The sequence below is a fragment of the Nothobranchius furzeri genome, chromosome 5, assembly GCF_043380555.1.
Source record: "Nothobranchius furzeri strain GRZ-AD chromosome 5, NfurGRZ-RIMD1, whole genome shotgun sequence".
In the NCBI taxonomy this organism is placed as follows: Eukaryota; Metazoa; Chordata; class Actinopteri; order Cyprinodontiformes; family Nothobranchiidae; genus Nothobranchius; species Nothobranchius furzeri.
Window position 1 is genome coordinate 41,918,265 of NC_091745.1, and position 25,129 is coordinate 41,943,393.

Sequence of the window (25,129 nt, forward strand, 5' to 3'; positions counted from 1 at the left end):
TTATTTGTATTGCACCTTCTTAGGGTTCTAAACCCCCCAAGGCGCTTCACAACACGATCAGTCATTCACACACTGATGATGATGAGCTACAATGTAGCCACAGCTGCCCTGGAAAGCGACTGCTGAACACAGGCGCCACCGGTCCCTTCGACCACCACCAGCAGGCAAGGTGGGTTAAGTGTCTTGCCCAAGGACACAACAGAATTCTCTATCGGGAGCCAGGATTGAACCTACAACCTTCCGATTACCGGAAAACCCGCTCTACCTACTGCTGCCCATGCTGCTTTGAATTATGACCAAAATAACAAGATCCGTCACACAAGTGGATCAAATGAAGCAAGGTGGCCGGGTCCAGCTTTAGATAAGGCGAGGACCTTCATCATCTGAGTGGAGCTCAGAGAAAAGCTGGTGGTTGGAACGTCCGCAATCCCAGTAAGCTTTCTGGGCATACCCCACTTGGAGAAGAACCCAGAACCCTCTCTGGAGAAGTTGGGAAGAGGGATGCCTGGATTTCCCTCCTGGATTTTTTTACTCTGGCAAACAAAACATGAATGAAGTGATGAATGCCTTTTTATTACTGCCATGTATTGAGAATCTAAATCAAATAATTTCTTTAACTTTTGAAATGGGAGAGAAAGTCTTCAGTGGCATTAATCTGATTGCAGATGCCCCTGCATCGAGACTCCTAAAGCAGGACGAACAGCCGAACACATTCAGCAGACGTGCTGCAGCTTCCTCGCTCTGCAGCTGATGTGCTCTTTATTGCATAACTACTGTCAGGCTGTCCTTCATCCACACGTGCGTCTAACATCAATGAGTCATGCAAAAACAAACTGTCAGCACGGCACAATAGAGGTGAGAGGTGCACAGAGAAAAAAAGCGACGTCTCAGACAAAGAGCTACACCTGGGACGAACAGAACGATGACCACTGAGATAAAAAAAAGGAGTTTTCATGAATAACTGAAGCGGTGGTAGAAGAGGATCAAATCAAGTAAAACGACCTAACAGAGACCAGAACTCTTCCTCTGATGAGGAGACTGAAAAGGTTAAATCTAATCACGACTGGAATCAGTTGAAAGCAGATTGATCTTTGTTGCAAACAGTTCTGCTTGAATGATTCTCTCTTTTATCCCCTTGTTCGCCATTTGTGGTCACAATGTGGTAAATTTAGAATCACACACTTCCTTGGTTTTGTCATCCCTCTCTGTGTCATAATCTACTCATATCAGATTGTTAAGAGTAAGTAAAGTACACCATGACAGCTCCTTGTTAATGGTTTTTGTTATTTTTCATGTAAAAAAAAATCCCTTTTGTAGAAATTGATGAATGGCTCTCACGCCGTGCCAGCTAGACTTAACGAGATTTTTACCATCTGATGTTACTGATGTCACATTTTGGTTTTGGTGCATTTCCTGTACTGCAGAAACGAGCAGCTTCTCCTATACGTGTGTGTGTGTGTGTGTGTGTGTGTGTGTGTGTGTGTGTGTGTGTGTGTGTGTGTGTGTGTGTGTGTGTGTGTACAGGACCCTCACAATCATCAAATGCATGTTCAGAAGTCTTCACACCCACTGTAAGAGGGGGCCATCTTTGAACTCAGCGTTTGATGCGTGACCTGGTAAAAGCTTATTGATTTACCTGAAGAGGCTGAATGAATGCTAAGTAAGCTCTTTCAATCCAGCAGCAAGCAGTTTAAACTTATAGACGCTTCTTTTACAGAAAATCTGCAATTTCATAAAATGTACCAATGCCTTCATTTTATTGAGTCTGAATATGAGCATGTTTTAAAGAGAACTGCTGATGCTGGTCGGTTTACCACAATGGTCCTACTACATCAGCACACCAGCAGAACTGGTCAAAATATACAAAATACCTAATTTTCTATCCATCTATCCAAGAGGTAACCGATCAAAAAGGGAAGCCCAAACATCTCAGTTACACTCTCCATCTCCTCCTGAGAGATCCCCGGGCATTCACAGGCAAGAGAAGATCTCCCCTAGCCTAGTGAACATGACCAAACTCTTGCTTTGCAAAGTTTGACCTAGGAATGCTTCGCGGCTCCCTAACAGCATTCTGGCAGGCCAATCACAGCTCTTTATCAGGGTTTCAAACCGATACGAGTGCTGTGATTGGTCCACAACGGTGAGCCACTCACAGCACTCTATCAGCTTTGTGGGCCAATCACGGCACTCTATTGGTTTGGTGGGTGGGATGATGCAATGGAGTGGAACAAGATGGCAACAGCTTGTTTGAAACCGTTTTTTGGACTATCTGGACTTGGGCTTCATTAGATTCTGGAGCAGATTGATGTATTTAAGTCCTTTATTTTGAAAAAGGACATATTTTCGCCTTCTTCAACAGCAAACTGCCTCGTTGACCGACATCCGTTGTGGTAAACATGTCATCAGTAGCATGCAGAGATTGTTTCAACCCGCCCCACGAATGAGAGCTGTCAATGAAGCGTTCCCAAGTTAAAGTATTTATTTATTGAGTCTGGCCTGCCAGGCTAGATCTCTCCAGAAGGAGGTGGGAAAGAAGCATCCTAATCAGATGTTTGTACCACCTCAGTTGGCTCCGTTTGATGAGGAGGAGTAGTGGCTCTACGAGCTCCCCTTTTATTAACTCATTCACTGCCACTAAAGGCCTTCGCTGCCAGCGTTTCTCACCGTTTTTACTGTTTTTTTAAGAGTCACATAACGTTGGCGCGCTAGCATGATGTTGATGCCAAAACAACCTAAACAAAGAGGAGACCCACCTCTTACATCAGGAAGAAGCCGTGTGTTTCGAGCGTTATCCGTTCTTTCATAATCCGTTGTCGAATTGTGATCGGCAGACGCTTTTCCGGTTCGCACCTCACTTTTTTTACAGGAACGGCCCAAAACGATCTCCAAACACGTGGATGGTCTGCTTCCTGATCATGTGACGTGTGACGTATGCGGATGAAGATCGGCTTCAGGGCTGAGATGTTTGTTCTCTCAGCGCGGGGGCTCGTTCCAATGCTCAAACAGTAAAAAAAATGCAAATGACGACTTTAATCGTCATTTGCAGTGAATGAGTTAAGAAGCTCCTCACCTCTTCTCTAAGGCTGAGCCTCCCCCCGTACTAAAGAAGGTTATTTATCCGCCGGTACTCTGGATCTCATTCTTTTGGCTAATATCCAATTCTCAGGACTAGAGGTGAGGTCTGAAACGTAGACAGACCAGTGAATCCAGAGCCTCGTCTTTTGGCTGAGCTCCATCTTAACCACAAACCAGAGAAATGCCCTTATCACTGCAAACAAAGCCCACACCCATCTGGGTTAAAGAAGGAGACATCTGCAAAGGCTCACACACGTAGAACTACCTCAACAACCACATGGTTCAATGAAAACAGCTGAAAAATGATGCCATGGAAAGCTAAAAATACCAAACTGTCGAAATGGCAGCAACAATATTATCCTTACACAAGGAAAAAAACTCTTAGTGACTGGGAAGCAAATTCCCTCTTTTATTTTTAGAAAAGCATCTCGACATTGCCCAGATAAAAAACGTTTTCTAAACATTAAGGATGAAACAATCAACTGCAGAGAAAATCCTCCTCATAAGCTGCTGCTGCTGGCAGCCACTGGAAAAAAAAACATCAATTTTCCTTCATCACTGCCCGGTTCATCATTATGTGTTTTACTGCCAGCGAGATGAGCTCGGAGAGGAACAAAGGCAGCTGACAGTGGTACTTCCTGAAGAGCTCTGATTGGCTGGTTAAATCAGACCACAGCTGCAGTGAGCTGAGGCATGTGGCGTCTGATCTGGATGCATTTTAGTAAAACGTCCACATTTAATAGCTGTTTTATTAAAAAAGAATGAAATATGCTAGATTTAAACCCAAGAACCACTTCAGATGCAGTAAAAATCCACTGTAGAAGATAAACTGTAATATGCAATCTGCTGCATGTCTAACATGTTCAATCTCCTAATAAAATCCGATATAACACAACTAGCACCAGCCAAACATTTAAAAGGCTAAATAGGGAATTCATTCTATTTTCCGATCAGGATTATATTCCAGGATTTGGCTCCAGAATGGATGCAGGATTTTACATAAATTACACAGGAGATAAAAGTGTTTCTTACATAAAAAAATTTGCATCATCATTTGATGTTCATCCTTACAGAAACACGTGTGTGTGTGTGCGCGCGTGTGTGTGTGTGTGTGTTATGTTACAAACATAAAGGGAAATCACAAAGGTTCATTCATTGATCAGCATGCCAGCGAGACACAATGGGGAGGAGATGCATGTAACAATGGGGAGGAGATGCATGTGCGTGTGTGTGTGTGTGTGTGTGTGTGTAGCAATCTGAGCCAAGGTGTCTGGGTAAATACAATATTGCTCCAGACCAAAGGGGTAAAAGATGAAGGGAAGCAACAAAAATGCAGAAATGAGCTGAGTAGAAATGTTTCTATTTAATGGATCAAAAAATAACAAGCAGAGTGTTTTTATGAGGAGGGAGACATGAGTGACAAAAATAAAATAAAATAAAAGAGAGAGAGAGAGAGAGAGAGAGAGAGAGAGAGAGAGAGAGAGAACCCTAATTAATCCACTGCTGAGCATTAATGACTTATCTTGTGGATCATAAACTCAGTTTATGATCCTCTCTCTCTCTCTCTCTCTCTCTCTCTCTCTCTCTCTCTCTCTCTCTCTCTCTCTCTCTCTCTCTCTCTCTCTCTCTCTCTCTCTCTCTCTCTCTCTCTCTCTCTCTCTCTCTCTCTCTCTCTCTCTCTCTCTCTCTCTCTCTCTCTCTCTCTCTCTCTCTCTCTCTCTCTCTCTCTCTCTCTCTCTCTCTCTCTCTCTCTCTCTCTCTCTCTCTCTCTCTCTCTCTCTCTCTCTCTCTCTCTCTCTCTCTCTCTCTCGTCTGCAGGACATCATCAGTACATTAGCTCAGCGAGGATAGTGTAAAACCTAAACATGCTCCCAGATCTGTGCAGCAGATAAATAACTGCAGGTCTGATACTTCTGTGACAGAGACCCTGAAGACACATTGTTCAATATGTCTTCTCCAATAGGTGTGAATCCAAATATCATGGCATTAAGATCCAATCTGTTTGTGAAAATGAACAGGGTAGAACAGGAATTTTCTCTTTATACTTTATCCCAGGAAAACACTGACTATAGGCCCAAATGCTCTGTAGCTTTGATGGTATTATCGTTCAATCTGACAGCCAGTTTGACCCACAAACCTAATTTAATTACGTCCAATCAGAACCATCAGGCCTCATCAATCTTTATGGTGTCTATGATCTTTGGTGCCATTTCATCAGATAGGATTAGAAAGAGAAGCTGAGCTGAAGTTCAAGTTGGCTCCAGAGCTGGACAGCAGACATATTGGAAATCAATAGTTTGAAATTCTAAAAACAAATGAATTACATCACTGACCTGAAACAGGGTCAATTATACTACAAGGACGGTGCGAGTCCCAGTGACCCTGACCTATGAGATAATGAAGATGAAATCAGGTGGGATGTGCTTTAGTTGGGCTCGACGAGCTGGAAGCACGCTAAAGTGCATGACAATACACAAAGACTAACCGATACTGAGTCAATATTATATTACAAACACAAAAAGCCCAGCTTATACTGAGAAGATCCCAGCATCATTCCTCTTCCTCCCTCCACACAGACAACAATATTTATTTTATTTACTTGATTTTGTTTCCTTTTAATTAAATAAAACTAAATAAGGCACACAGAGCTTTATTGTCCATTGTTGCTGTATTTGATTTTATGCTAAAGCAGCACACAAACTCGTTTATACAAGAGTCTAATCAGACCCTCGTGTGCAATAATACCGGCAGCTCCAAACTCACAGCAACAGTCAGGAGCGCTCGCCGTGTCATGTCATGACGTTTAAACCGTTTAGGACCAATTCACCTAGGCTGAAGATCGTGCTACGAGTTAACAGCATTAAAGGTCTTTGGTCTTGAGTACTGTACCAAGCATGGAGTGGGCTCGCCATGACACATTACATACCCAAGCACTTCTCGGTTGTCGATAATTTCAAGCAGGATTAACTGCAGTGGCGTGTTTCTCAGCATTGTGCTTGTGTGGTGGGATTTTCTAGGATGTAGCTGCATTCTAATGCAGCCTGAGACAATCATGCTAAAATAGGAGGCTGGTGCATGGTGCAGTGTTCCCCAGCATCAGTATCACCAGCATCAAGGTGCAGAAACCTGTCGGCCAAAGCCATCAAAGTGCCTGGACGTTCGTTTTATTGGACTAGAAATCACCACACTGAGGTTACCAGAGAAGAAACGGGTCTATTAGAACAAATGAAAAGTAAAATGACGACGCTGCAGTGGGCTTGTTTCTCCACAGGGAACGTAGACGCAGTTGACACATTTTTTTCAGCCTGGTTAGCCCTCATTGTCAGCCTCATTAGATTAATAACCACAGCTACCTAATGATAGAAAACACAAAGTACTGAAGGATTTTCATTTCATTTAATAGACAAATCCCATCATGAAACTCTGGGTTAAATCAATAATACAACATAGATTTTCCCGTTTTTGTTCACTTAACAAGGCAACGTTTTAAACAGTTCCCTACCCCAGGAATGACATTTCAACTAAAAATAGATTTATTTAGGCAGGAAAGACCCCAGCTAGGCCACCGGGGTTTTCCTGTCTCTCACCACAGCTCTGAATACACACACACACACACACACAAAAAAACCACTAGATGAGTTAAGAGGGAAAAAACTGATCTCTGCATCATGACTCAACTTACCAAAGACCTCATGCAGGCTTCTTTTCCTCGAATTTAAATGTTGTTTTGGGGGGATTTATTTAAAGACACAATGTTAAATTTGTTCCATTAAAATCTTAAATATTAGCTCAGGGTGATGATTAAAGGTTGAAAATAAGAACCTTTTATTGTCAAAGTTTTAAAAAACGCATGAATGTAGAGCTTATAGACATTTATTCACCAGCAGGTCTAGCAGCTCATAAGTAGCTTCACTATCATTTGCTCATGCATCACATTTCTGCTGCAGTGATAATAAGCCAAGAAAGCAGAGGAAACATTTTGCTGCAGCCCACTAGCCGTGAACATCAGAGTGCATGAAAACTTTAAAAACTCTGCTCCTTCAACACTTCAGCAGACGAGAGCTGAGCTTTACTCTTCCAGGTGATCATTCAGAAAGCAGCTTTGAGCAATGCAGCCGATGACTGGAGATGGCCTGTGCTGCAACGAGGAGTCGAGTTAAAGCATTTAGGAAGCTATGAAAAGTAAATTTGTTTATTTAGAAAGCACCTCTCTACCACCAGCCAAGGAAGCTTAAGGTGCTTTACATGATCAAATCAAATTACAAAGTCAAATCACAAGAAAAATCATAAGAAGTGACAGAATCCAATTAAAAAAACCTGTTAAAACTACTTTTAAAAATCAAAATACAACAAAATCAAGACCAAAAATAGCTTTAACCATGTTTCAAAACTCTGGAGGGACGTGGATTGTCTGATCTGGAGAGGGAGTTGGTTCCAGTGTCTAGGGTCTAAAACTGCAAATGCACAATCACCTCTGGACTAGCTTTCTGAGCGTGAAACCAATGACAGATTAATTCTGAGTGGAGCACAGAGGTCGTGCTGGTGCACAGTTAACCCTCCCACGGTCTTTATGGGTGACCCCGCGAGGAAAGTAGACCATTGAGCAGGGTTGATGGTTTATCCCTTGAGGTCCACATGGCAGGGGTGAGGTGGTGCTCACTCCTCACCCCTGCCACATGGACCCAAGGGATAAACCATCAACCCTGCTCAATGGTCTACTTTCCTCACGGGGTCACACTCATTAGGACAGTGGGAGGGTTAATGTGAAGTCAGGTAGGGTGGCATTGTTACACTGGAAAACAAAAATCTAAACCTTAGCATGAATGCGACACCGGACTGTTGGCCAGTAAAGCTTCAAGGAGTGCATTAACAGGTTCCCATGTTTTGGCTCTGCTAATGAATTTACCGCCTGGAAAGCAACAGCTGGCTCAGTCCTGCATTAAAAGTACTTTTCTGGAGTTTTCCCCTTTCAGAAATTATGTATGATTTGTCAGAAATCCGTAAAAGTGATTCTCTTATCATGTACTGTGATCTAATGTAAGCAATACATCTTTATTTACTTTAGTTTTTTTTTTTTTTGCTAAGCACACCCCCTGCCCCGCAGAGCTCCGTGCAACAGGAAACTGAGCGACTACCGCTTACTTGCTTCAAATTTAAGGAATACCTCGGCCGATGCAGAGTTGATGAAGTTTTCACAGACAAGAAAGTCTCTAAAATATAAATGTATGAGAACACAGCGTGACATGAGAATAATACTCGTAAAACAACGTGTTTTAGCTGTTTGTCGGCTACAGAAGCACATTTATAGACAGAAACGTGAAGCTGCCATCTTTAAAAAACGGAAGGAGTGTGGTATGCTTGTCGGCCACTAGATGGTGCCATCGGATAAGAGAAATACTCCGGAAAGAAGCTTTAAGGGAGTTATTCATAAATATGTGCAGACTGCTGGTGAAGGTTCTCAGTCATCATGGTAACCTAAAGGGGTTCTAATGATGGCGTTTGGATGTGTAAACTGTAAGTGGTGATGCTAACTATCAGCATCATAGGGTGACTTTATACAGCGGGACTAGTCAGAGGTGAATCTCTAGAATCACAAATTCCTGTGATTGAGAGAAGGAAAGGGGTTATTTCTATTTTCCTCTGATCCCAATGATGAACCTGGCGGTTACATCAAAGGAAACTGTACAGGATTTGAGTCCATCTTCACACTGAGACTGATTTTCTTCTTTAGAGGAGAGAGACCAAGAAGATCTAATGTCCAAATAGACCAAATGTAAGCATGCGGATAAATGTACTTGAATATTTTGCTTATTGTAAACTTGTGACTTATATAGAACAGGACACGCTTAAACTGATGTATTTTTATCATTGGTGTCATTTCTTTGTCGTGACCACGTAGTTTAACATTGATAGGATCTGCAATTGTTCAGCTAAGAGTAAACTCAGTGAAGTGATGTTTAAACATGTCGCTGCAACATGTTTGAAAACTTATGAGACATTCTAGAAACGTTGATCCCAACACGCGATCTCCAAACCATCAGTGAATAGTGCATTGCTCTTTCATCGTGTCTTAGATGAAGGTTACGGCTCCGTGATACGTTTGCTTTCTCTCTCAGCCACTTCCTCCATAATTGGCCCTTCAAACTCGGCCTTTTCTGCAACAACAAACAGTTGGTTTGTTTGTTCAGTTCAGTCAAGCAGAGCACTGACACAAATTCCTGCACTGGGCCTCACACTCATGCTCCACTGGAATTCCTCACTTCCCAGTCGTCACTCCTACATCTTTACATTGTTTAGTGGGAATGTGCTGCTGTGTCCCGCTCCCACAACACAACGCTGCTGCTATGACCAAACCATGTTTATTCCTACAAGGAGAACCACCAAATTATTAAAATGATGATGTTGTGGGTGTATTTGCTAAATAATCTGCATTTAAAGGAAAAATCTCCCTGTTTCAGATGTGATTTTCCTTTAGAAATCCATAATCCTGTTCTGTGAGATAATGCAGGCAATATGTCAGTTTTTTGCTAAGCCCTTCTCCTGTCCCATAGAATCCAACGGAAATTTACTTGACCAGCACTCAGCATTAGCCAATAGCGTCAGACATCCGATTATGTACAGATGTCAGTCACAGACCGGGAGTGAGTGGTGGTGTTAAGCTGTTCACAAAGATACAGCTGATGATGGAGCAGTTACAAACGCCTCACAGCTGCTAGAAGAAGAAAGGGAAAACTATTGATTTTACTTGAAGACAGACAAATTAATGAAAACCCCACGGACTAAACTTGAAGAAAAGCGCCAAAGACCGACCAAGAATGTACCTTGGAGCTGCTCTACGACGGTAGAAGGATCTCCACGTTCAGCTGGGATGTCGAACAGATGCAGAGTTGGTAACATTTGGTAAGGACAACTGTTCACCACAAAAGTTTAGAGTCAAAATCTGACCTCTAAATCCAACAAAACACCTTTAAATCAAGACCCACTTCATTCCCAGAGTAGCCCAGATTCCCGAGACAAAAGGAAAGCAGATCTGCACAATTTTGGTGAAACTTGGCTGCTGTTAGTAAGAATAAAGAAAATATATTTAAAACTACTTTATTAAAATATTAATTTAATTCTGTTTGTAGTTCTTAAGCCAATGCTGAATGCAATAATTACACAGGGGCTCAATGTGTGGCAAAATACAGATTAGAAAGGACAGCAAAATGTATTGAGTGGCTTGATCTCACCGGTGCATGAGTCGTGCAATTAAGGACCGATGAATAAGGATCAGGGTCCCATGGGCCTTCATGAAAACCAGGTGGAGGGTCTTAGGAAGATTTGCAGAAGTCAAGTTAACTTGGAAATGTTTAGCAATCACACATTCAGCCTTAAAGTTTGCAAAAATATGCAGTCATATACAAATAAAACACAAATGACAAGGTTTGGTAAATGGTTAATTAGCAAAACTCCTATAATCCAACGGGCGAAAGTTTGGCTTTATTCAACTTGTTGTTTGTTTGAAATGTAAACATTTGTTGGGTAGAATCTTATCTGGCTCACAGTTCAGACCAACCGCCCTACATGAGTTGATTAGCTCAGGAAAATACATTATTCTCTAATTCGTAACTTTTTAGGTAAATAATCCGTTGTAGCTCAAAATTAAAAGAGTAATAAAAAAAATGCTTACAACTGAATTTTCCTGTATATCCTCCTCTTAACCCACACCCTGCCACCTCGGCCACTCAGAGATCATTTACCGAGCTCAGATTGTGCGCTGGCAGATCGCGTTCACCGTTTTTACAATCCTCTGCAGCGATAGTTCACAAATGTTTCGTCTTCACAAAATAATGAAAAACACAAGCATGCTTAAAAATAAATAATTCAGGGCATAAAGAATGCTTCATCCCATGTTCACGTATATCTATTTATGACTTGAGTTTTTGCAACAATTATGCAAGAAATATAACTTCAATATAGCAATTGTTTTTCTATTTTATTTAAATTTCAGGAAATCATCTCAAGACTCCCGTGTTGCTCTTGGTGACCCTCATTAGTGTCCTCAGCCCAACTTTGGAAACCGCTGCTCTAAAGTGTATTACTTTTTATAGTCAAAATGAATTGTGTCGTTATAGATTTATTATTATTTGTCCAAATCCACAGAGATGATCTGCACGCCAAAAGTGAAGCCAATGCAGAGTGACAAAAACTGCAGTTCACCTCCCATCCAGTAGGGGGCTGGCTCCAGAAAGGAGCAAGCTCCCATTGACTCTCAAGTTAAAAATGGCAACTTCACAGCAGAAATAAACATGTTTACAGCCTAGAACAAAAAGCATTTTAGGTTTCAAAGGTATACTAGGTGACTTTTTCATATTTTAAATCTTTTTCTTGAGCCAGTATGTGCTAAAAATGACCTTTTACAGGATTAATGAAATGTCACCCAGCCCCTATTGCCCCTGAGGCCAGAATATTCACTTGCAACTTCAGACTTGAGCAGACCAAAACGGTCTTGTTCCAACAAGTTTCCTGCATGTTTTAGATCATGAACACAGCTGATTTATTTCATTTTGTGATGCATCACTCATGTAGACATCAAGGAAGGCTGGGAGACATTCCAGCAGTTAGATTAAGGTGTTAAAAAATGAATGCACAGTGAGGAGGTAAGTTTTGCTTTTGGTTCTACTAAACGGACACCAGGGGGTGCTAAAAGCAAGCCTAAACTGCCAAGTGTGCCTGTAATAGGTCTGGTTTACAGTCATGACAACTCTGAGGGGAGTTCATTTTTTGTAACTCATTCATTTAGAAGTAATTAAAGCTTGACAAATAGCTAGAGTGGCGTAATTTTAACTGACTGGTAGTAGATGAGCCATCAGTGCTACTGCCAGCACTAGCATTAGCGGCTTACCTCCAGGAAAGGCAGAGGGAAGCAGAGTTGCTCAACTTCGGTTTTCCAGCTAAAAGCACCCGTCAACCACCTTTAGCTTTGGTTAGCTTGATGCTACATTGGCTCAGTGCACGTAGTTTCGACTTTAGAAGTGTGTGTGTGGGGGGGGGGGGGGGGGGGGCGACCGGCACGAGGACTGTGGGGGGACACTTTTACAGTAAGTAAAAAAAAATGTTATAGCTAATAGGAAGCGGGCTTCAGCACAAGTGGTTGGTTTATGCTTGGTCCAAGTGCTCAGCCAGTGTTAACATAGAGTAATTTTGTTTTCGGATGGTAAAAAGTGCAGGGGACAAAAATTGACTTTGGAGGAAGGGGGTGGGGGGTGGGGGGCATGTGGTGGCATAGCCAAGATGGCGCTGGTGGAGTCATTAAATTAATCTCTTCTGAAACCTACACCGGATGGCACCATTATTTAGACACTCACTGGTCTAAATATGTAAAGGAGAAAGCTTGGGTGAGCTAGTCTTTTCTTGTTCTTCCTGCAGAGCAGTAAAGCTAAAAACCTCCACCGTGGGTTGTAAAACTAGAGAGCTTATGTTGATTCCATGGAGTCACACAAACTACAGTCAAAATCACTGGCAGCTAAAAGCTTTCTGATACAACCTTATTGACCCGACTCAGACACTGAGGTGAAATGAGAACTTCATCTCATCACCCTTCTTCCTCCCAGATATGCAATTTTAATAGTCTAGCCGGTATTCATTATTTAGCAGCTGGTGGATTTACTTTAAGGCTGCAGTTTCCACCTGCTCTGAAGAGTTTTCATACAGAGTTGTGATCATGAATGACACTTACAGACACATTTTCACTTGGAAAGACAACATAAGTTTCATATTTTCTGGTGAGAACTGCTTCTCAGAACTTGAGAAAAGCAGACTTGTGATCTTCAGGAAAAGCTATACATCTCAGGAAAAGATAGACAAGTCGTAGAAAAGAAGACACACAGTGACTGTTGACTCACCAGGACTCTGTTCTCCATCTTGTCTCCTTTGATCTCCAGTTTGACTCTTTTCCTCAGTGACAACTTCACCTTCCTCCCCACCGCATCCCTCACACTCTCTACAGACAGCAGAGGAAAGATAAAACGAGGAGAGATTCAGACTCGAGTGGAAAATCTGACATTTCGTAGTCTCAAAGCCTACAATTCCTTTTGATATTGAAGAGGAGGAGGAGAAAGGAAAGAGGGGGAAACTGCAGAGGCCCAGCTGAGGGGAAAGTGGATGTATAAATGACATAAATATTCATTTCTGCTTTGCTTCGTTCAGCTGACACAGATAAGTGTGCTCCTGCCACAGGGGCAAACGGGTTTCTATTTCTGCTAATTAGAAAAAAACATAAGTACTTGATGAAAAATTTACCAAATCCAATTTTTATGGACCACGTGAAAAAGGCTTCAATCCTTCAAAAATCCTCCTTCTGAGAGTACAGGCCATTTTCTACATTTGAGGGAGGTTACAACCATTTTCTAGTAAATACAAGTACCCAAAAAGTTTTTTCACTTCAATTATAGTATCTTTATGCTGAAATATTTCTACAGGGTGGGCCATTTCTATGGATACACCTCAATAAAATGAGAATGGTTGGTGACATTAACGTCCTGTTTGTGGCACATTAGCATATGTGAGGGGGCAAACTTTCCAAGATGGGTGGTGACCGTGGTGGCCATTTTGAAGCTGGCCATCTTGCTAATGCTAACAACCAGTATTTGCTCAGATCTACCAGTAACTAACTCTTCATACATTTTAAATCCAAATTTCAAGTAAATTTGTTTGATTTCAATAAGGTATAAATGCGACGTTGCATCTAATGACGTCTCTTAGTGCAGCCAACCACAGAGTAAACTATTAAACGTTTTACTGAGAAGTCGTTATTCTTTCATGAGTTATTTACAAGTTTCTCTCTGTTCACAGCCATCGACATGTCGAAGAGGTTAATCACGTGAGGAGCGGATCAAAATTGTGTGAATGTCTGGTGAACGGGTCATTGCAGCAGATTTCAATGCAAGACACCCTACGAGACCACCCATCTCCCATGGTACAGTTAGCAAACTGCTTGCTAAGTTTCGTGAAACTGGTTCAGTGTTGGATTTGCCAAAATGTGGACGCATGAAAACTGTCACTAGTGAGTTCACAAAGAGCCGAATCCATACCAGTCGTCTCTTGGCTTTTTACAATGTTATCATTCCCATTCAAACCGACTCATCAGCGCATTGAGCTCAGTTCATTATGCTAGTTAGTTAAGATCCCTATGTACGAAAACCCAGCAGACTGCATCAAGTCACTGACTTGTTGTGTTAGAGAATTTACAGCAGTAAACTTCAACTGGTGGCCCGCAGGCCCTTTCACCTCCCCCCCCCCCCTCCCCCAACACTTTGGGACTTTGAAGTTAAGCAGCATAGTTCATATCCCAAATATCAATCATTGTTTACGTTCTTCAAACCCATTACAACTACAATCAAAGCCGTTTAGATGGGAAACAAAGCCATTTTAAATATTAATAAATTAAGATACAATAACACTTGAACTTGTTTTAGAAGAGCAGCTGACCCTCACTGTGTCAGATGGAAAAAAACTCCAGTCCTTGAACAAATTTAGATGAGGACCCCTGGTTTACGGCAATCCTCATACTAAACAAGCATGTAGCAACAGTGGAGAGGAAAACTCCCCTTTAATAGGAAGAATCCTCCAGCAGCTCCTGGTTCAGTGTGAGCAGCCATCTGTCATGACTTACTGGGGAGGTACGCGCGCACGCACGCACTTAAGCCTGGTTTATGCTTCTCCGTCAGCTCCGCAAGGGACAGACACGCACGGATTGACGGAAGCGTTTTGCTCTTTTACTTCTCCATCTCCTGGAGAAAGCAATTGCCCGGCAGGACAACAGAGGGCGTAGCACTGTTCTGTGGTATCCTGTCATGTATCGGTCCAAGATAGTGTGTTTATATTGTGTTTTTTGTGTATATAAGAGAATTTTAATATGGACATATTTGTCTCTCATTCTCCCACCGCTTCATGCGCTCCCCTAGCCTGGCAAGCCAGACTAAATAAATGTATTATTTAGTCTGGCCATGCTCCATTGACGGCTCTTGGTTGTGGGGCGGGTTCTACTGTTGTCTTTCAAATGACCTCCGCATTCCACTGAACAATGAATGTGACATACTCTTGTTTCACTCTGTTGCATCATCCCACCCACCAGGCATATAGAGTGCCCTGATTGGCCCACAAAGCGGATAAAGCTCTGTGATTTGTTCACTAAGCAGATAGAGCACTATGACTGGCCCACCATTATGGACCAATCACAGCTCTTTATGTGTTTGAAACCCCTCTAGAGAGCTGTGATTGGCTAGCCAGAGTCCTGGTAGGAGCTGCTGAGGTTCCAATGGAGCATGCCTAGACCATTCTTTGCAAAGCAAGAATTTGGTCTAGTTCACTAGGCTAGCGCTCCCCACCTCTAAACCCACGTTTCCTGTCATTTCCGTCCACAAATAAAACGCTTGCTGCGCATCTTTTCACTCCTCCAGTCACGGGAGAATTAAACGTTCATATTTTTAGAGTTTTTTCGCGAGGTATTGCAATGGCGGCGCTGTAAACAACAGCGGCGTCCTGACCAATCACAAGCTTGCGTTCTCCGTCTCGTTCGACGGATGCTTAAAAAAGTGGGCTCGACTCCGTACGTACTTGCGTGCCTGCCGGATCCCTACGCAACGACGGATAATGGCGTTGCGTGTCTCCGCACTGACGCAGACGGAGAAGCATAAACCAGCCTTTACACACACACACACACACCATATAAACTAGTCAGAGCATTTTATCTTAATGAAATTTTAAAAATAATAATGTCAGGAGAGGGAGAAGGTTTGGAGGTGGTGTGCCAGCCGACGTCCCCCTCCAGGAGGGTTTTCAAACTGACTTCAGGTGTAAGTGACCTTTACTCGTTCCCAAAGACAGTCAGGAAATGCTGTAAACGGAAACGATGACACCAGACCAAACTAAAACTAAAGACCAGTGTTACATTTAAACTTATGTAAGGATGGTTTTGAGAAAAGTCTAAACAAATCCTCCAAGGCCACTTAATCCACACTGCCCCCCACCCCCACCCACCCCACGCTTCTTCTTCTATCTGCTGTTACCCCATAGTTGCTTTCCTCCCACCAGCTGTCCCCTGCTCATGTCATTTTCCCAATAAAACATTAAAAACATCAGGTTATTTTATTCAGTACACACTTTCTAGAGTGTAATCCTGCAGGATGAAACCTTTTGATCATCCTCAACACTGACATTTGCTCTATCCGTAATCAACCTACACTGGGTTAAAAGGCTGCTGCCATCAGGTTTTAGGCTAATGGATGCTAGAGGGTGACTAAAGTGTCGGCCCAACTACTCTCCAGTTTTTCCAGCTTATCTTCCATCTTGTCCAACAAGATTATTCCTGCTAACAAACTCTGGCTCAGCCATCCCAACGCACAATCAGTCTCCATCCAGAGTCTGGATGTCGTTCTTGGATAAAACCTGCAGATTATTTAAAAGTGATTAAATTTGCACTTTATAATGTGAAAAAGATGCATGAAAACAGATGCATAGAGTTTTCTGTTTGGATTGATGGTTAACACCCAGTCAACTGCCACACTTAAAGCGCAGAACTGGGTCAGCCGCCGCTTCACGCTGCTCATTCATACACCAGCTGACTAACAACGGAGTGTGCACGCACGTCTCTGACATAGACAGGGATTCTGAGAGCGGAGCTGTGCTGGCATGCACAAATCCCCGCCTACAGGCTTCCTCCCACCGTCGTCAGATCAAAGTGAAACTAATAATTACGTAGTGTGCTAAAATGGTTCATCTGCCAGCCTTGAGCCTTTTAAATAAACTCTTCAAAAAAAGGTGCACCTTTTCCTTCTGCAGCATCAAAACAGAGACTGTGTGATTTAAATAGACAAATGTGTTCAGGTATGTGCAGAGAAATGAAGGAAATCACTGCGCAGTGGTAAAGTTAAAGCTCACACAAGCAGCTCTCAAACCTATCAACCGTCTATTTTACTCAACCCAGAGCCTTTACAAAATCTCTTAATTACGTCCAATTCTGAGCTTCTGTGCACTTGTCAATAAAGAACAGTGTTTTGAGATTTCTGCAACAGTTCTAACATCTATAAAATGTCATTCTTTTGACGCCTCTAAACCATTTTTATCGCGTCAGACCCGTGCCACAACCCGTGCACGCGCATTGGGTCCACAGCGCGCGTGTGAACGGGACTCGCGAGCGAAAATATACATGGCAGCGCGCGCGTGAACGGGACTCGCGAGCGAAAATATACATGGCGAGAGGTCATTTGTGCACTGAGAGGGAGCAAACTGTGTCTGTGAGCGCACAAGGATGTGCACAAGTGACAAACCTGCGTGCGCGCGTTGCCAACGAGCACACGGCAGAGGAAAACGTGCGCGCGCGGCAGCCTCTCTGCGCGCTCGGCAGCCTCTGCGCGCTCGGTTTCTAATTCCGCTCGCTCGGCTGTGAGGGCTTTTGGCACTCTGGAGGCGTGGCCTGTGGCAGATCTTCCCTGTCCTCTGATTGGTTAGTTCACCCCGCACTTTACTCTCTACCTATCTATATGAAAAAAATCTGAAATTCAGCAGTTGCTGTCATAGCTCAGCTGGGAGAGCGGGTGACTCTCACTCTGGAGGATCCAGGTTCGAGTCTGGCCAAGGAACATAGAATTGATGTCATATTATTCTTTCCTAATTCCTGTGATATTATTTTACAGTTGTGACCGTTCAACTGTCATTAAACGTCCGAATGTTTGCTGGGCAGTGTTTTAAAAAGTGCACATAAGCTAGATGGTTTTAACCAGGTAAAAATAGACTTGTGGGTGTAGGTATGTTCAACTTTAAAAAGTTCTTGCCTCATTAATGAATTGTTTATTTTTTTCAGCATTTAATTGACAAATTATCCTTTCAAATAATTAATTGATGAGTTAAATAATTGTCCATTTAGAATTGTTGAATGGACTGAGTCAAGTTTGGTGCACTTTATATATTTCAAAACATGTTTTTTTTTATTTTAATTATGCATATAAATAATTTTAATGTTAATTTATTGAAATATTTCAATTTTTCATTACCTCACCCTTGTTTTGACAAAAACAAGACCTTGCTGGATAATATCACAGAGAAACTATTTGTTCACAGTACATGGCTCAGTGAGGATCTGTGTACCAAAGGAGGAGATACTCAGAAATCTGTCTGCAGATTGTTACAACCCAGACTGGAAGTGGTGGGCTGTAATAAGAAAGGAGACCAAACAGGAGTGGGGGGTTCAACAACTGATTTATTTAACCAAAGTAAGGATTTACTAAAGCAAGTTAGTGAACAGAAAATGGCCATCTCAAGGTTTTACTCGGATGTCCCTCTGCAGGGTGCAGCACTGTTGAAGGTCATCTGAATGAAAGCTTGATATGCAGTTTCTTTATGAAAGTGTGTAAATATGCAGTGTGGTTGCCGTACATATGTTGAGGTTCTCAGACATCAGGCTTCTTTGCCCAGGCCTTCACTAGTGGGCTATTTTAAAAGTTGGTAAGGAGAAAAACCACAGCATATAGCTGATTGTTTACAAATGCAAGGAGGGGAATAACAATCAAAATCCTAGTGTTCTTGGACCAGATGAATGGAGCGCTCCACATGCACTCAGAGATGTTATGGCTTCTGTTTCTATAACTTCACATGCAGACATTTGAGGTTTGCCAGAAAGAAAAGCTGGCCTGTACACTTTGCAGGGCACAATGTCATCAATGAAGAAACCCCTGTCTACCATGATGACCATCTCTAGTTGTAGCATTTTCAACACACCAGATTCCCAGGTTGGTCGCTGATAGTTCCAGCATACAGTGCTGAGACAAAGGTCACTGGCCTATGTGGCACAATCCAAATGAGCCTCTTCAGAGTGCAGTTGAACTTGAGGAAAATATATGACTCTGGAAGAGAGGGGGATATGGCCATTGACACCTCAGATCAGTGCAGTCAAGAATTACTGGTGTTTGGGTAGTCCTGAACGTGTTGTGATGCCCCCACCGTCTCACTGGGTTTTCATTTGTGTTTAATTGTGTTTTTCTTCTGTTGTAGGCAGCTCGTTAAGCAGCCTTGGAGGCACCTGGGCTCAGGGTGTGGTGCTGCCTACAAAGCCTACTGTTTTTCTGCTTTCACTGGGTCTCTCCTGTGTGGTGGAGAGTCCTCACTGGCCATTTTCTGTTCACTAACTTGCTTTAGTAAATCCTTACTTTGGTTAAATAAATCAGTTGTTGAACCCCACACTCCTCTGTTTGGTCTCCTTTCTTATTACAGCCCACCACTTCCAGTCTGGGTTGTAACAATCTGCAGACAGATTTCTGAGTATCTCCTCCTTTGGTATACAGATCCTCACTGAGCCAAGTACTGTGAACAAATAGTTTCTCCGTGATATTATCCAGCAAGGTCTTGTTTTTGTCAAAACAAGGGTGAGGTAATGAAAAAATTGAAATATTTCAATAAATTAACATTAAAATTATTTATATGCATAATTAAAATAAAAAAACATGTTTTGAAATATATAAAGTGCACCAAACTTGACTCAGTCCATTCAACAATTCTAAATGGACAATTATGTAACTCATCAATTAATTATTTGAAAGGATAATTTGTCAATTAAATGCTGAAAAAAATAAACAATACATTAATGAGGCAAGAACTTTTTAAAGTTGAACATACCTACACCCACAAGTCTATTTTTACCTGGTAAAAACCATCTAGCTTATGTGCACTTTTTAAAATACTGCCCAGCAAACATTCGGACATTTAATGACAGTTGAACGGTCACAACTGTAAAATAATATCACAGGAATTAGGAAAGAATAATATGACATCAACTCTATGTTACTTGGCCGGACTCGAACCTGGATCCTCCAGAGTGAGAGTCACCCGCTCTCCCAGCTGAGCTATGACAGCAACTGCTGAATCTCAGATTTTTTTTATATAGATAGGTAGAGAGTAAAGTGCGGGGTAAACTAACCAATCAGAGGACAGGGAAGATCTGCCACAGGCCACGCCTCCAGAGTGCCAAAAGCCCTCACAGCCGAGCGAGCGGAATTAGAAACCGAGCGCGCAGAGGCTGCCGAGCGCGCAGAGAGGCTGCCGCGCGCGCACGTTTTCCTCTGCCGTGTGCTCGTTGGCAACGCGCGCACGCAGGTTTGTCACTTGTGCACATCCTTGTGCGCTCACAGACACAGTTTGCTCCCTCTCAGTGCACAAATGACCTCTCGCCATGTATATTTTCGCTCGCGAGTCCCGTTCACGCGCACGCTGTGGACCCAATGCGCGTGCAGGGGTTGTGGCACGCTTTAAACGCCATACATTTTCTTCTGATGCTGTTACTTCAGCACGTATCTCTCACAGCAGAAGCCTGCTTTCAGGCAGGCATACGCAGATGCACCACCCTGAGGGAAAGGCATGTAGAAAAGGCTCTGCACACGGAGATAAAACTGTTTCATCACTGTTCAGACGATGCAACTGAATCCCCGTTTTCTCGAACGCAGCATGAAGCTGTAAACCATTCAAGTGTGCAGCTTTCCCTGTCTGTTGACCCGAGCCCCCATTCTTATTTCTCTCATCTTAAAAAAATTGTTTTCCAGAGACCAAAAATAGTTTGACTTGTTTCTCATTTAGAGTGTGCACCAAGTTACCGAGCTCCTGATGCTTAAACACTCTCCTTCGGTCGAATGGAGGCTCTTATGAGGTAAACAATAAAATGCTGCTCATCAGTGTATGAGAGGAAAATCTCAAACTAAGCTCTTAGCGGTCAGAGACAGATTTAGTTGTGTCGGTGCCATCGTGATGGCATTTCCCCTACGTGCTGAATGCCAAGTGGAATCATACATGATGCAGAATCACATGCAGCAGCAAATGTGCCCAACAATGGCTGGCTTTACTTCTCCAGACAATAGCTCAAGATGTACTCGATGTCTTATGTTAAGTGTGTAGAACTGGTCCAGCAAGGCAACAAGCACTGGGAAAGAACCCAGTGGGACGAGATGCTTACATTCAACACAAGCAACCAATGGATTGACCATATTAAACCACTGTCCACTTTATTAGCCACATCTATTCAACTGGTTAACAAAAATAGCCAATCACATGGAAGCAGCTCTGCATTATGAGTCTAGAAGTGGAGAGGTCAAAGGAGACTGGTCAGACCGGTTCTAGATGATATGACAACAACAGCAGCGTAGGTCTGCAGAACAGCATCTCTGAACCCAGCATGGAGCAGATGGACTCCAGCAGCAGAAGACCACACCAAGTGTCTCTCCTGCCAGCGAAGAATAAGAAACGGACGTTCTAATTCACCAGATGAAACAGGAAAAACCTTTCCTGATCCCGAGTCTGGATCTGCACCATGCAGATGGTCGGGTCAGATTATAGTGGCACCAATATGAAATCATGGATCCGTCCTGCCTTGTATCAACGCTTCAGGCTGCTGCTGCTGTAGTGGTTTAGGTGTCCCTTATACCACCCAAGCCTCACTGAGTATTGTTGATGATCATGACCATCCCTTTATGACCACATGGACCCGCCTTCTGATGACACTTCCAGCAGGATGACACAATTTCACAGAGATCAGATCATCTAACTGGTTCCTATATGACCATGTGTTCCCTGGACTCCAGTCGCCACATCGCAGTCCAGTCCAGAACTTTCAGGATGCAGTGGAACTATGAAGACAAAAGGGTGTCTGACCCAGCAGTACTAGCTAGGTGTACCTAATAAAAGTGGCTGGTGATTGCATCTGGACATTCACCACCGTGTTTCACTTCAATGATCACCTCAGTCTCGTCACATGTGCTTCATATGTTCTTTGTGCGAGTCTAAAAGAGGTAAAATCTCAAACTGACCACCACATGATCGGAAACCATGCATGTTTTGTCTTATAATGAAACTTACTCAGCTCTGAGTGGAATCGCATCGCAACCATCAGGAGAAAAACGAAAGGGGGGTTGATTCATTTCTCACCTGATCGGTCTATAACCAACCATTGTTTTGTGACAAACCTGAGTGGCCTGTCTCCTGGCCTGTGCCACATAAAGAGAGACAGCTTTGGCCAACGTGACACTGACGTTTTCAGTCACTGATTTACTTTCCTAAATAAAGCCACAGCTGCGCGACTCAGAAGCAGAAACACGGTAATGGAATAAGAAGCCTGCCAATGAGAACATGCAGATCCTGGGTTTCTGGGGGGAAAATAGTCCTGACAGTCACACATAAACCACTTATCTAACCCTAACCCTAAACAAAGTCCGCACTATGTGAGCAGCTTCATTCTCCTCAGCTGTTCCCCTAAAATCCTAAAATGTTTAGGTTACAAAAAGGAAACTTGCGAGAACGAGTTTAAATATAACAATAATCTATTTTATAAAACACCAGAATAAATCCATGGATGTTTTTCCACAGATGAAATGAAGCTGGTGGAAGCAGCACGCCGGCCGGGACGCGTGGCTCTGATCTTACCCAGCAGCTCTTTGGGAACCTGGGACGCTTCTTCGCTCATTTTGCCGAAGATAAGATCCAAAACTGCGACAAAATACAAACTCCGTCAACACATCAGGGAAGGGCTAAATCAGAGCAGGATAACGACATAAGAGGCGGTGACAGGTGGTGCCGCCGCCGCCGCCGGTGCGTTTCTCCCGGTTACATGCTCCTCTCCTCCTCCTCCTTCTCCTCCCCCCGCGGGGTCCGGACAATGTCTCCGTGCGTATCAGGACGCATCTCGGTTCGGGTGAAACGCAGCAGGGTTCTGGGGCTTTAAAGGGAGGCTGAGGCATGAAACAGAAGCTGGAAGTTCGCTGAAATTGAGTCAAATGAAGAAAAGAACGGAAATAACGGGCATCCTCCCTCCGCTCCGTGGCTTCCGTCCCACCGTAAAGCGGTCGGTATTACAGTAGGGAGCGGAGCCCCTCCCCGCGCGGTGATGCCACAGCCGGGGAACCGATGCGATGCCTGGGCGTCGTGGCGTGGCAGGAGGAGGCGGTGGCGGTGGTAGTGACAGACGGATACTAATGAGCAGGCTGGGAGGAAACCAACGAGGAAACAGAGACCTCTAGTCGTTAAACTGGGGTATGGCAGGCTACTATTACCTAGAACTGAATACAACTCAACTTAATAATACACACAATACACAATATATAGTATTCACTTTACTATAAACACTCTGATAGACATTCTACAGTATTCACTTTACTATACACACTCTGATACACATTCTACAGTATTCACTTTACTATACACACTCTGACGCACTCTATAGTATTCACTTTACTATACACACTCTGATACACATTCTACAGTATTCACTTTACTATACACACTGACACACTCTATAGTATTCACTTTACTACACACACTCTGACGCACTCTATAGTATTCACTTTACTATACACACTCTGATACACATTCTACAGTATTCACTTTACTATACACACTCTGACACACTCTATAGTATTCACTTAACTATACACACTCTGAGACACTATAGTATTCACTTTACTATACACACTCTGATACACATTCTATAGTATTCACTTTACTACACACACTCTGATACACTCTATAGTATTCACTTTACTATACACACTTTGATACACATTCTACAGTATTCACTTTACTATACACACTCTGACACACTCTATAGTATTCACTTAACTATACACACTCTGAGACACTATAGTATTCACTTTACTATACACACTCTGATACACATTCTACAGTATTCACTTTACTACACACACTCTGATACACACTCTACAGTATTCACTTTACTATACACACTCTGACGCACTCTATAGTATTCACTTTACTATACACACTCTGATACACATTCTACAGTATTCACTTTACTATACACACTGACACACTCTATAGTATTCACTTTACTACACACACTCTGACGCACTCTATAGTATTCACTTTACTACACACACTCTGATACACACTCTACAGTATTCACTTTACTATACACACTCTGACGCACTCTATAGTATTCACTTTACTATACACACTCTGACGCACTCTACAGTATTCACTTTAGTATACACACTCTGACGCACTCTATAGTATTCACTTTACTATACACACTCTGATACACATTCTACAGTATTCACTTTACTATACACACTGACACACTCTATAGTATTCACTTTACTACACACACTCTGACGCACTCTATAGTATTCACTTTACTATACACACTCTGATACACATTCTACAGTATTCACTTTACTATACACACTCTGACGCACTCTATAGTATTCACTTTACTACACACACTCTGATACACACTCTACAGTATTCACTTAACTATACACACTCTGAGACACTCTATAGTATTCACTTTACTATACACACTCTGGTACACATTCTACAGTATTCACTTTACTATACACACTCTGACACACTCTATAGTATTCACTTAACTATACACACTCTGAGACACTATAGTATTCACTTTACTATACACACTCTGATACACTCTATAGTATTCACTTTACTATACACACTCTGATACACATTCTATAGTATTCACTTTACTACACACACTCTGATACACTCTATAGTATTCACTTTACTATACACACTCTGATACACATTCTACAGTATTCACTTTACTATACACACTCTGACACACTCTATAGTATTCACTTAACTATACACACTCTGAGACACTATAGTATTCACTTTACTATACACACTCTGATACACATTCTACAGAATTCACTTTACTACACACACTCTGATACACACTCTACAGTATTCACTTTACTATACACACTCTGACGCACTCTATAGTATTCACTTTACTATACACACTCTGACGCACTCTATAGTATTCACTTAACTATACACACTCTGATGCACTCTATAGTATTCACTTTACTATACACACTCTGACGCACTCTATAGTATTCACTTTACTACACACACTCTGACGCACTCTATAGTATTCACTTTACTACACACACTCTGACGCACTCTATAGTATTCACTTTACTATACACACTCTGATACACATTCTACAGTATTCACTTTACTATACACACTCTGATGCACTCTATAGTATTCACTTTAC

The 25,129-nt window shown here is 42.5% G+C and overlaps 1 protein-coding gene across 2 annotated transcripts in view; it reads right to left on the bottom strand.

Annotated features, from left to right (window-relative positions):
- Window positions 1–22,714, bottom strand: part of LOC107378724 (F-actin-uncapping protein LRRC16A) — a 70,764-nt gene extending 48,050 nt beyond the window's left edge. For both annotated transcript variants that reach the window (XM_015949084.3, XM_054740426.2), the window contains exons 1-2: window positions 22,516–22,714; window positions 12,960–13,057 (exon numbers count right to left, since the gene is read on the bottom strand). In XM_015949084.3, coding sequence (XP_015804570.3) covers window positions 12,960–13,057; window positions 22,516–22,555 — 138 coding nt within the window. In that variant the 5' untranslated portion in view covers window positions 22,556–22,714. The remainder of the gene's footprint in view (window positions 1–12,959; window positions 13,058–22,515) is intronic.
- Window positions 22,715–25,129: the final 2,415 nt, after the last annotated feature.